Source organism: Ptychodera flava, unplaced genomic scaffold (genome assembly GCF_041260155.1).
Source record: "Ptychodera flava strain L36383 unplaced genomic scaffold, AS_Pfla_20210202 Scaffold_42__1_contigs__length_1331906_pilon, whole genome shotgun sequence".
In the NCBI taxonomy this organism is placed as follows: Eukaryota; Metazoa; Hemichordata; class Enteropneusta; family Ptychoderidae; genus Ptychodera; species Ptychodera flava.
In genome coordinates, this window is record NW_027248364.1 from 1,250,388 (window position 1) to 1,264,359 (window position 13,972).

Here is a 13,972-nt window from a genome sequence, read left to right on the forward strand (position 1 = left end):
CCAAGACAAGAAATTGACCTTTTTAAAGCTCCATAAGCTTTATCTTTTTGCTATTCTTCAGAACTTTTGTTTTGTGGTTCCCACCACTTCCTGCATTGAATCCCTGAACTGTAATTTAGTGCCAAGTATTTAGCATATCAACACAACCTATATGAGTATAATCTACATTGTTATTGTTGGAAATTGTATTCAAGTCCGGACTAGAATTCATTTGTAAACAATAAACAATGATCATCACACACATACAAGCTGTGTCGACAAATAGAATACTCGAAATTTCAGCATGACAAACCGTGTCAAACGGATTAGGGTTAGATACGGTAGTTGATATACAGAAGCAGAATACTGAAAAACATGCCACAAGTTACAGCTTATGTCCCTTTAAGTGAACAATTCTCAAGTGGTTAACAGGCTCAGAACCCCTGTAAATTATATATTTTCGAAAAGCCTAGATATAGGGAAACATCATTTTTGTCACCATAGTGTCACCATTGTTTACATAACTATCACGTGACAAATTATTTGCATAACCTTTCAAAAATCAGTTTTCCTGCTGTTTTGCTTCGATGCTTTGTGATATGTGGCTGAAATTTGTGTGTTCAAGCTGCCTTAAAGATCTTTTGAAGTGTGTCTCAAATTTTTTTTTAAATCTTCTCAAACAATTTTTATGCCAGAAAAACTTCCAGAGTGGTGAATTTAATGCTAGTTGATTTCTTTACAATTGTGCACAAAAAAAGCTAAGCAAGATATAAACAGTCTGGGACACCCTTATGAAGAGCGTTGTGACAGCTTGCATTCCAGCAAGTTTGAGTCAGATATTTTGAAGTATTGAGACAAAACATAGGGAAAACCGATTTTTGAAAGGTTATGCAAATTACCTGTCATGTGATAGTTATGTAAACAATGGTGACACTGTGGTTACTAAAATGTTCCCCTATATCTAGACTTTCAGAAAATGTATAAATTACTGGGGTTCTGAGCTTATTAGCCACCAGAGAATTGATAGATTAAAAATATCAATTTCTTGTCTTGGAGCCTTAAGGACTTTTTGAGCAATAATCAAGGATTTTTGAGTTCAAATTACTATTTTCAATACATCATTTTTACAATATCATTACTAAATCATATTACTCTGGAAAATTGTGGGCCAATTATCAGTTTTCCTGAACTTTCCAGACTCGGTTTCATTTTCCAAGACTTTTCCAGGACTCCTCCAGGAATGTATTGACATTTGAGTGACATACTGACGACAGGCTATTTATACAGGCATGTATTTGTCCTTGACACAATACTTGATAAGATCTCTGTCAGCATTTTGGAAATAGGAATATATTCAAATGAAGATTTGAATGATGACAGATATAACAACAGAATATTCTTACCAAGGACTTCCATTAGCTGGTCAATCACCCCTTGGAATGCTGGGAAAAAATCTTCATACTGCTGCAGTCTACCAATGGCACTGAAACAATCAATATTAACAGCTTATTTCACAATACAGAAAAAGCCCATCTACATTCTACCTTTAGCAAAATACTAGGAATTTTCCATTTACAGTACTGTGGCTTTAAGGGAGAACACTGTTCTATTTTCTCTGTTTATCAACTGTGTTTATAAAAGCACCAACATGCTAAGAATGGTCGGTATACACTGTTATTGTACCGTAAAAGTCTACACAATATAAAACCCAATCTGTGTCATGGAAATACAAAAAAAACACTGGCGATATATGTGACACAGTTACTGACATAGAACAGCTATCAAAATAAACATTTCAAAACACAGAATCAAAATTAGAGTTTGTTCTTACATGTACTCTAACGCCGTGAGCTAGAGTTTGTTCTTACTCTAATGCGGTGAGCTATTTGTTTTCTGTCTTTTGTGATACCAGTATTTTCTGTTGAAGGTTTTTAACCCTTGTGCCACTATGGTGAGGCCCAATCCCATTGTCTTCATGACAATGCTGGACCTCTACACAGGGAAACAGGGGTGGCAGTGTTCAAAGTCCTGGAACTCACGCATATACATCTTGCACTGACCTTTCCAAATCTTCGACTTGGAGTAACTGTTTAAGTTGCTGTGTTGTAGTGCTGTTATGAATACTGCAGATCTCACCCACTGAATTCACTATGGCCGTCGATTTTGCATTCTCTTCTGATGGACACAAACAGAATAAAACATTACAGTAATGCAAATGTTACATTTTGTGACAGCAGTACATGATCTGAAAGTTGTCAGTCAAGTTGTCTTGTTCTGATTGATAAGTGTCATACACCAAGCTTTATTTCTTCTGTTCAACTTCCTAAAATAAAAATATTCATTTATGCAAAGCATATTGATTAGCATTGCCTTAAAATGCAAAACAACTTATTATGACTTATTATCTGTGGAGAATATTCACAGGCCTAGAATTGAGCAATTTGTAAAGCTTTATTTATGGGGCGACTTGCAGCGATTTCGAAGCTGTTATCATATTGGTTGGCTGAATCTTTACCAATATAATTAAAACAATACAAATAAACTCCCTAAGTTGCTGTGAATAGTGACAATCGCACCAATCAGATATAACCTTGCAAACACGCTGCGAGTCAGCCGTTATTTATTCATGACACTGCACATCACATCCCTAGATTGTGGATGGAGAGCCGGATCAGGCCATAAAGGTAGTGTCAACAAACTTTTTATATTAATGCTGTAGACAGTATGTGAAATACTTCAGGCATTCAAAATTACATGTAGGACTAAGGAAAGCTAAGAAAAGAACAGGCTGACTTAGAGCTTATGTATGGTTTAGGTAACATTATACAATGAAATAACAGTATGTAAACTTGACATTTATCATTGCAGGTTTTTTATTTGTCCATACCTAGTCCAAGTAACTCTCTCAGTGTGTGCAACACATTGTGTGTTTCACCAAGTTTGGTATAAATCTCATTCATCCTGGGATACACGCCCTCTAGAGTTGGAACATCAAACAGGTTTTGGAAGTGTGAAACCACACTCTGCAGTTGATGCATTGGTGCCTCTTTGGATGATTTCTGCAATGAAATAACTCTGTCATGGTTACAAATTTCAGGAAATATACGCCTTTTACAGGATAAATAACTTCATTGTTAATTTCAGCTGCAGTCGGTCCTTAATCACCGGTACGTGAGATAGCTCTCTTAGCCTAGACCATGTACATGAAGAAACAACGGACATATTTCACAATATAACTCTGTAACAGAAATGAAAATTCACAGTAAGCAACTGTCAATGAACAGTGATGGCAGTTTGTTGAATAGAATTCTGCAAAATTTTGAGCATTGTCAACAGGTTAAACTGAGAATTCAAACAGACCACTGTACAAAAAAGGCTGTGTGTGCAAATGCATATAGAAATATGTGTGATTTTCCCTTCATGTTCTTACACATGGGTCACTTTGTAAGCCATCACATGATTGTTTTGGGTGTACCGAGTCTGTAGAACAGTACGTGTCCTGGTAATTCTGGAGTAGAACCATTGCATTGGCTAAGGGGATCTATTTCAACAACTTACTGTTTTCTCTACTCTGGCTGTCTGCACAGCTAGGGAGTCCACTGCTGCCCTGATTTCACTGACTGAGGTGGGCTTATCCAGAGAGGATGCTGGGAAGACTGGTGGTGACCATGGAACAAGGCTGGTTGCTAGACCATTCAGTGAACTCTTCAGATACTGCATTGAAAGAGTTAATCATCAATAAAGTTGTATCTCTGGATAATAATCTCTATGTACAGCAAAACAAATCATGATTTTTATTCTCTAAGTCAATCAAGCTTGACGAGTTTGAATCAAATAAACAAGTCTGTAACTTTCTTGCTGATAAAAAAACTTGTGAATCCAAGGCCATTTTCACATTTTTCAATACTACAAACTAAAATAATCTTTTTAATAATGTAAATCCTGCGTTGAAATTGAAAGACTTAAAGTTCTGTTTCCCTAGGAATAACTTAAATAATTCCTTTTTGAAATAAAGAATAAAATCAGGGGTCATACTGCAAAATGTCATTCTGGAGAGACAAATTCCCTGATATTTACTGACTTTTAAAATTGTCGCCCACCCTGTGTACATGTTAGTTTAGTTACTCCATCAGCTTCCAAATCAGCCCACACACAAGTACCACCAAAAATATCCTGTACATGTTTTAGAGTTTGAGTTTCTGTCCAAGAGGTATATTCTACCAAACTGCTTGCAATTTTGCCAAAATCATGTTATACATAACTGGCATGTTTTCTACATGTGTTTATGGTGAAAAGAAAATTTTATGTTATGCACATGCTAAGTTGAAATGAGAACTGTCATGTATTCTGAATTGCATTCTGTATTTTGAGAGGAATGGTGTCATCTTTGTCAGCTTTTGAAGGGTGAGCGGATTTAAAACATTTGTCAGGTTGTTACACTGGAGCTAATACAAGAAGACAATATGTTACCTGTATCTCAATCATTTGTTGTAACCAGTATTGTAACGTTGGTACAATATGATGCGTTGATTTGTCACACCACACAGCGTGTCTCTTGCCAACTTTCTTTGGGGTCAAAGGTAACTTTGGAGCATCCGGATCATCAACAATTGCCAACACCTCTCTTAAAATCTAGCAAATAAAATACATTTATTATACATCTACCATCAAGAATAATAGAATTTCGCGTGCGCTAAAAAAGCCATACCGAACGCCCGTTCTGTAACATGTACGGTTTCAAGGCGCCCCATCCCCTGTGGCTGTATCTGCGTGGTCACTGTTGAACGGTTTCAAGGGACCCATTGGTACAGTAGAGTGCCAGAACATGTCTCAGACATGCTCTGCACGTACGTGTGTAGTGCACACACACAATTCAGAACTTGCTATAAATTAGAAGAAAAATTATTGACATTGCACAAAAACAGTCACTACCGGTACTCTGACTTGCTATAAATTAGAAGAAAAATTATTGACATTGCACAAAAAACAGTCACTACCGGTACTCTGACAATTTGATGCCCAGTAACGAATGTAAGATGTATAATATTAATAATAATGTTATTACGAAAATACCGCAAAGGATGCACTTGGACATTAGCGCCCCGCATCGCCCTCCGCTTTGCATCAGGCAATACACTGTGCCAATGTCCTTGTGCATCCTTTGCTGTATTTTCGTAATAACCTCATAATATTCCCTGAGTGTTGACTATCAGTTCAGTTAGAATGGGGAATTACACACAGCATCATTGGTGTCTTTCTGTTGTACTGTGTACTGTGTTCTGTGATATTGTCACACATACTGTGTATTGGGTCATCACCATGTTATGGATATCGTCACACATGACAATATCTAGATTAATCTATACAGTGTTTTATTGTCACAAGACGGCCACTATTGACACTTTGTGTATGCACAGGGGTTTTTACATAAGGATAACAAAGCAATTTGAATTTTGTAGTTGTGACTGATCCAAACATTAGGTAGAAATAAAACTGTGCTGACAATTTCCCAGTTCATAGCAGCATTGGTATGCTATGAGAGTGTAAAATAACTTCTGTAGTATCTTGGAAAGCAAAACAACAAATTATCAAAGACAAAAATACACTGTATCTTGACAGACTTGTGAGTATTGCCAAGCTTATCTTTATAGTTACTGGTTTGTAGACAACAAAAGACATATTTTCATGACACTTTGTGGATTTGGAAATATGTACAAAGGTCCTTTTAGAAGTGAAAACTGCCATTGCCAGATGTAATACTGTCAGAGTAAGACACAGAGTTGGAATTATGATTAGATCAATTATAGAGACTGTACCTAATCTAATCTCTTGATTCAAGACACTGCTAATCCAATAGAGACTGTACCTAATCTAATCTCTTGATTCAAGACACTGCTAATCCAATAGAGACTGTACCTAATCTAATCTCTTGATTCAAGACACTGCTAATCCAATAGAGACTGTACCTAATCTAATCTCTTGATTCAAGACACTGCTAATCCAATAGAGACTGTACCTAATCTAATCTCTGATTCAAGACACTGCTAATCCAATAGAGACAGTGTACCTAATCTAATCTCTTGATTCAAGACACTGCTAATCCAATAGAGACTGTACTAATCTAATCTCTTGATTCAAGACACTGCTAATCCAATAGAGACTGTACCTAATCTAATCTCTTGATTCAAGACACTGCTAATCCAATAGAGACTGTACCTAATCTAATCTCTTGATTCAAGACACTGCTAATCCAATAGAGACTGTACCTAATCTAATCTCTTGATTCAAGACACTGCTAATCCAATAGAGACTGTACTTAATCTAATCTCTTGATTCAAGACACTGCTAATCCAATAGAGACTGTACCTAATCTAATCTCTTGATTCAAGACACTGCTAATCCAATAGAGACTGTACCTAATCTAATCTCTTGATTCAAGACACTGCTAATCCAATAGAGACTGTACCTAATCTAATCTCTTGATTCAAGACACTGCTAATCCAATAGAGACTGTACCTAATCTAATCTCTTGATTCAAGACACTGCTAATCCAATAGAGACTGTACCTAATCTAATCTCTTGATTCAAGACACTGCTAATCCAATAGAGACTGTACCTAATCTAATCTCTTGATTCAAGACACTGCTAATCCAATAGAGACTGTACCTAATCTAATCTCTTGATTCAAGACACTGCTAATCCAATAGAGACTGTACCTAATCTAATCTCTTGATTCAAGACACTGCTAATCCAATAGAGACTGTACCTAATCTAATCTCTTGATTCAAGACACTGCTAATCCAATAGAGACAGTGTACCTAATCTAATCTCTTGATTCAAGACACTGCTAATGCAATAGAGACTGTACCTAATCTAATCTCTTGATTCAAGACACTGCTAATCCAATAGAGACAGTGTACCTAATCTAATCTCTTGATTCAAGACACTGCTAATCCAATAGAGACTGTACCTAATCTAATCTCTTGATTCAAGACAACAGAGACTGTACCTAATCTAATCTCTTTATTCAAGACACTGCTAATCCGTTATTAGTCTGATAAGTTGCAATCAATGATGAATATTTACGATCCAGATATATGAAAAATTTTCTGCCGAAATGATCTTGTCAAAAGTATTTCTAGTATATACAAATGATCACAGAGCTGTTCAAATGGTTGTTACTGCTGCCTTGTTGCATTCCAATGAACAAAACCTTGGATTTTAAGTTTAACACATGGACTGTGAAGAATACATCGTACATCACTTCTCAATAATGGATGACATCTGTTGGTGTGGGCTAGCAGTATTGTTACACATTGAAAACACATCACTGTGGTGAACAGTCTGTGAATACACTGTAGATTTTATCAAACAGTCACTGATCAATAATTAGTGAAGCTGTACAAATGTCAATATGTGCCACCACTATTCAAACTGTCTGATTACTTTATCTTTCTGCATGATTCATTTTGAAAAAGAAGAGCAAATACTTTAAACTGACAAGCAGCAACTGATAAATGCTGGCAAATTGTTATCTTTTTCATCACAGCCCTGGAGAAAATATGACATTGAACATACAGGTACAAGGAAATTTAAACTGTGAATGACGCAGCAGTTCACAGAAAAGTTACAGAAATTTTCTTGGGAAGATTAAATCCGATCTACATTATCGTGAAGACATTAATTTGGCAAAACATTTATTTTCCAAAATCACAGAAGACCATGTGAAAGACACTGTTGATGTGAAAACAGTAGCTGAGTTAAACACAGTACAGAAATGAGTTCACAATGTAATGCAGCACAATTTTCAACTGAATCAGTTCCAATATAACCAATCTTATTCAAAGTACAATATCAATTGTATTGAAACTATCCTTCCTGACATTTAAATCTGATTACTGTTAATCAAAACATAGAACTCCTTGCTCCATTCCCAAGGGCAAGGTTATCACAGTTCACAATGATCAGGTTGCATTCAGTTGGCAGTAAGCCAAGTTTTTAAAACATGCATCTCAAACCTATCTTCTAAAAGTGACATCTTTGTTTTTGAAATGCCATTACTATCCCTTCCTGTTATGAATTTGTAAACTGTGGATTTCATGGTCTGAAAACAGACATTTTATCAAAAATTGGCAAACAGTATTTTAAACCGTGAGCCATGCAAGGCAAATTGCAATAAAAGTTACCTTTTCAAGATGCAGCAAAGCCTCCGTCTCCTTGGAAGGCTGTCTGAGTTGATAAACAATGTCATCAACATCTGATACATTCAACTCCACACAGATCTCCTGTAACGGTGGAAAATGAAATTATAATTTCAGAAATTTGTGATTTATTTTCACTTCAAGAAGGCAATTCATCCTGAGGCTCACTTCATGTATTTGCTCTACGAGTCTTTACACCTAAATACTACACATGGATACTGTACGGTATGTATTCATTGAACGCATAAGGGGCTTGGTGCAAATCATTGTCTGGTAGACATCTTTGAGTTAAATGAGACCAGCTGGACTTTTGCTTTCATCTTTGTTCTTCTCCAATGTCAGATATGGTGAATGCTGCAGCCATGGAACTGTCTGTCTAGTTACACTGCAGATACACACAGTGACTTGTCTGCAAATTGCTATCCCTCACTGAATTCTCTGCAACTGCCGGCTGAAAATAGTTCCATCATCAGGTACAGTGACAGAGTGAAGTAGTGTCAATTAAATAAATGTATGGTCCAATTGTCCCCTGCAGTGAATATTGCTGGACTGTTCACCACTGTTACTACAGTGTAAGTATTATCAATCAATTTTTAATATACTTCAGTCTAGAGAAAGTCAATTCAAAGACATTTATCAAGATTTTATTCCAAAATGAACTTAATTCTCTTTGATGCTACAAACTTTGTTTCAATACATGTAATGACGGTATGGCTGATGTTAACACACATTCAAACACTGCTTTTATTAAAATCTTACCTTCAAATACTGCCTGCATACATTGATTGGCATGTGTTTGATATCCTGTATGTGACTGCCGTGTGATGTCTTCTTGTTACTGTCCTCATTTACACTGTCAATGGTGAACACACATTAAAACAAGTTGAACAAAATAATGAGTCTCACTTCACTTTTCAATCCATAACAGTTTTACAAATCTTGCTGAACAGACACACAATAGAATCAACAACATTCTTTGATGTCAGAAATTTTCCCAATACATGTACTGGTACAGCAGATGCAAAGAAAATTCAAAGCACAATGGTACAGCGCCATTATTTTCCTGTGACAGAGTAAGAAACTATGTGGAGTGATATGGAATGATACTGACTGGGTTGAAGGGAAGAAGTTATGATTGTGTCACATTTATGCATTGATGAAATATCTTACTAAAGTTACTGCAGACAAGTTTGTTCAAATAGTGCTAATATTTGTCTGGGTGAAGGTTGGAATTTTTAACACTGGCTACCGAAAATTCTTTTGCTAAGTTTTAACAAGTATAAGATTCATGGTGGCTGTGAATGAGAAAATTCTGTCATCAAAACAACAATGTAGTGGTCTTTTTTCAGTCTAACATAACAGTAAGAAACCTTTCACTGTACAAGCTGGCTTCAACTGAAATCTTTGAAGGATGGTGTATTCACTTACCTTATGTTATTAGCTGCCAGTAATCTTTCCAGTTTCTTTATCTTGTGTTGTAATTTTCTCAGATCTTTCAGTTGTGGTCTGGAAAAAAGCAAAGTCAGCAATAAGTGACCATCAAAGAATATCTCATCAAAGAATTCTTTAGGAAGGTACAGTAACAGGAAGTCTGTCATCTTGAAATCTTCAGAATTCATGAATATTAATCATGTAATAAATAAGATGAATATAATTACAAGCTTGAAGATTTGTGAAAAGACTGGTATTACATCAAAATGATACGCAAGTAAACAATATGCAAATATTCAACCCCGACCATTCTTAGTTTGCAAGTCATATATTACATGTAAAACTTTTCCTGTTTGTGGTTTTGTGACAATGATGTTGATCAGATGCATTCTGGATTGGTACTGCAATTTCAACATTGGTATTTCATACACTTACCTTGCTTCCATTTCAAGTTTCAAAGTTTCAACTTGATTTTCCAGATCTTTGACTGTCGCTCTGCTTTCTGACAGCTGTCCCTGGTAAGACTAGGGGTAAAATACACAGTGAAGTGTTTTAGTAAAAGTTTGGCTGTAACATATGCTGACTTATTCATTTATGTTTGAAAGATTACTTGATGTGTTGTTTTAAAGAACGGTCTGGCAATAAAGCTACTATGTATTGTTTGAGAAGTGCATTGAAAATGCTACAGTCTACCAGGATAAATCTCAGCATGAGTGTTAGTAAAATATCAGTGACTAAACTTGATGACTAGGAATACGGGTATTGGTATTGATACATCTACAGCTTTGAGATTTCATGATTCTATCAGAAGAGGAAACACTCTATTGACTGTAATCGCTTAGATATGATTGCAGCTTTAGAGAAATGGTGAGATATATGGCGATACAATCTGATGAACTGAGGCAGAATAACAACAAATATGTCTGTTGAATCAAGTCATCTTTAATATTTCAAGCATTGGTGTAGACTTTATATTTCTTTTGATACAGTACTTCAAAATTGTAATGCTTTACAGAGATTTCATTGTGAAAGGCACTGAAACTACTTCAAAAGTGTAATATGAGTGGTTCAGTAACAGAGGTCAATCATATTTGCAACTTAAAAAATCTACTACAGGAAGATCTAGAGTCAACAAATCTGTCCAAATACTTTCTTTGAAACCTTGGAATGAAGAAGATGAATTAAGTCTCCACCATATGCTTTCACCCCCATATCATAATCTGTTAGTCCATTCTAGCCATGCAAACAGATTGCAACCCTTGGCACTGTATAATATTGATAAGGTTTGATAACAACTCACTTTTACCAATGCTTTGTAATTAGGACTCGGATCAAGATCTAGATTCCATCTCCCAGCATTCCCTGCCAGAGAGAGCCCTCTATTGTCACTGCTGAGAGAGTCGTCGGATAGCAAAGCCTTACCATCAAGTCTTTCAGTTCGTTTACCAATGCTTGCGTCTCTACATATCTCTGCTTCACGTCTAAAAAAAACAAAAAAAACCCCCAAAAACAGAAATCTATAATCACTGCTTTGGTTATCAGAGTTATCCACACATGTATTTATATTCTAATTCATATTGTACATTGTGTCAAAAATGAATTACTTTCTCAAAGTTCTGCCGGATGACATTTTTCGACTGACTTTGACTTCTGTTCAGCAATTCTTTGTTTAACATATCATTCCAATTATACGGTGCATCATCACATCAGTGGAAAGTTACAATTAACTGTTAATATCTGTCTTTCACAGGTGTACTAGAAAGCTAAATTTTGATATAGTAACAATCATACTCTGAGTGTAAAACTACCACTCAATGGATGTTTTATTATGGTCCTACACGTACAGTACTGTCCTTCTTTACATTTCAGTCCATGTATGATGTAACTAGCAATTTCCAGCCATTTCCTGACAAACTGTGATTTCACCAAAACAGTCTATCAATGCAATGTTTTATATGGTAGCTTTCTCAAAACAAACTTACAACCTGAACAAACTGATGTATCTTGTGATACTTAGCTTAGAAATACCTTCACAGAGAGATGTGTCTCCATGGATAAGTTAAGTGTCATGGTAATACCAGGATTGTATTAAAAGGTTCTATCTCTACAATGCTATATCTTCACAGAGAGATGTGTCTACATGGACAAGTATCATTGGTAATACCAGGATTGTATTAAAAGGTTCTATCTTTACAATGCTTTCACAACACAGTGAATTCATTCCTACCTGTAGAATCTCAGATCATCCTTCAACTTGGCAATCTGACCTTCATAAGCATCAATGATGTCTAGCAATCTGAAACGGTCAAACACAAACTTGGACTTCAAATAAGAATAGCAATGCACACAAATCAACAAAGCTATGCAATGTTAACAAATCTGTCACTCGATCATTTCATGTCAAACTCTGTCTTTAAAACACAAATTCAAAACTTCTGCATCTCCGTGTTAACTTTATGGTAAAAATAAAACTTCTTGGCATTTTCAAAAATGTAAGACAGTGATTATCTTTATTACTGAAGATCAGAATCATAAAAATCTTAGAGTCTGAATATCTATCTCTGAGGCGCATTCTACCTTATAGGATTATCAATTTGAATTTGAGTTTGGGTTTGTCAACCATTCAGGCACATTGTCCTTGAACTGACAAGAAACTTAATTAGATTCAAAGCTCTCTCATGGGCCCAGCAAATGTAACTTCTAACTATATATTTTAAAGGGTTGTTTGTTCCATGTATCAAGCACAGCTTCTTATAGAATTCAGTATTACAGCGTGTTCAAGTCACTAGTATTTGGTTTGCTGACACAAACAATGTCTGTGTGCAAGATGAATTGTTATTAATGATAATTGAAATCAATTCTGGACAGATATTTAACTCTCAGTTACAGTGTTACACACAACAGATGTACAGGCTTTGTTGACAAGCTGAATACTGAGTATTTACACTGAGTAAGTAGAGTGAAAAATGTTTTCAAATCATCAAGATTTACTGACAGTTGTCAGTGTTTGAAGTTTTCCTTTGAAGACCAAACAGATGATCACCATAATACAAGTATGAATGTATACCTTTGATCTGATGTGCTGTGTGGTCTTGACGAACGATGACGGTATTTTGAAAAACTTCTGTCTGACGTTCAATTCTTGCTTCTTCCTGAATAACAGAGTATTTTAAGTACTGGTGATTCAAGTTTAATTCATTTACAAGTACCGCACATTTTACTTTAGATATGTGTAACATGCAATCATTTCTCTGCAATCCAGTCTACTCATGATGAAAAATGAATATTTGAAATGAATGTCGTTGATGAGAAGGTCATCATCACTGCAGGAGATTCAGGTAAAAAGGACTGCTCTGACAAGACTTTCAAAAGCTTTACATAAAGCTTATTCTACAGTGCCAGTAGACAAAACACAAAGCATTATTTTACCATATTGCATATTAGAATTCTGCAGGGTATGATTACTTATTCAATTTATGTGAGCATTACTGTACCAATAAAAAACCTGCGTAACAGCTGTACTATAACACAAATATTGTAAACATTTGCTGGTAGCTTGGCAGTGTAATAACATAAATTACTATTTGGTACAAAAAAGTGAGAATTCTAAATTAACTGGTCGTAGGGAGCCCAACTTACAGATTCAACAAGCATTCTTAGTTTTTTCTTAAGTCTGTTAATTTCATCTTCCTGTTTGCTACATTTCTCTTCAAGATGTCGACATCGTCTGTCTGTGGTTTCCCTTGACAACCGTAACATCTCTGTTGTGTTGTCATGTTGACGAAGTCTCGCCAAATGAGCATCTTCTATTTCCTGCGATTCAAAGTGGAATTGAATGTCAAAGTCACAAATACTGTAATGCAATTCAAAGTGGAAATGAAGGGCAAAATCACAAATACTGCAATGTTAACATGAATCATAACTCATCTATGGGTCACTTTATGTCCTTCATTCAGGTCAAATTGCAAGTTTTCAAGTAGCATTGTCATTTGGTAATTTAAAACATCTCATTTGAAAACTTACCCCTTTTCCTGCCAAGTCCATATTTCACCACCAGGTCAAGATGGTTAAAATTAATGAAACACAACATATTCCATATGGTGTATTTTAACATAATACTGTACATTTGAAAGCTGTTGAAAACATAAATACTGTAAACTTGATTTTTTTGGACTAAAGATGCTATAACAGACCAAGCCAAGTGGGTGAAAATATGTCATGTTTTGGCTCAATACTGCTTTTTACTGACTTGGCTGATGGGGAAGTGATACTGTCTGGCAGGAAAAGGGTTAAACATTTCATATAATGCTACACATTTCAATAACACTTTTACTCATCATAGACTCTCACAAGTTGGTACA

At 35.6% G+C, this 13,972-nt stretch overlaps 1 protein-coding gene across 1 annotated transcript in view; it reads right to left on the reverse strand.

Annotated features, from left to right (window-relative positions):
- LOC139128065 (centrosomal protein of 70 kDa-like) overlaps window positions 1–13,972 on the reverse strand; it is a 28,928-nt gene that overhangs the window by 2,064 nt on the left and 12,892 nt on the right. The window contains 14 exon segments of the mRNA XM_070693923.1: window positions 1,383–1,462; window positions 2,040–2,154; window positions 2,867–3,038; window positions 3,538–3,693; window positions 4,450–4,611; window positions 8,166–8,264; window positions 8,940–9,033; window positions 9,609–9,686; window positions 10,047–10,135; window positions 10,912–11,092; window positions 11,839–11,907; window positions 12,679–12,724; window positions 12,727–12,763; window positions 13,251–13,424. Of these exon segments, the coding sequence (XP_070550024.1) occupies window positions 1,383–1,462; window positions 2,040–2,154; window positions 2,867–3,038; window positions 3,538–3,693; window positions 4,450–4,611; window positions 8,166–8,264; window positions 8,940–9,033; window positions 9,609–9,686; window positions 10,047–10,135; window positions 10,912–11,092; window positions 11,839–11,907; window positions 12,679–12,724; window positions 12,727–12,763; window positions 13,251–13,424 (1,552 nt within the window).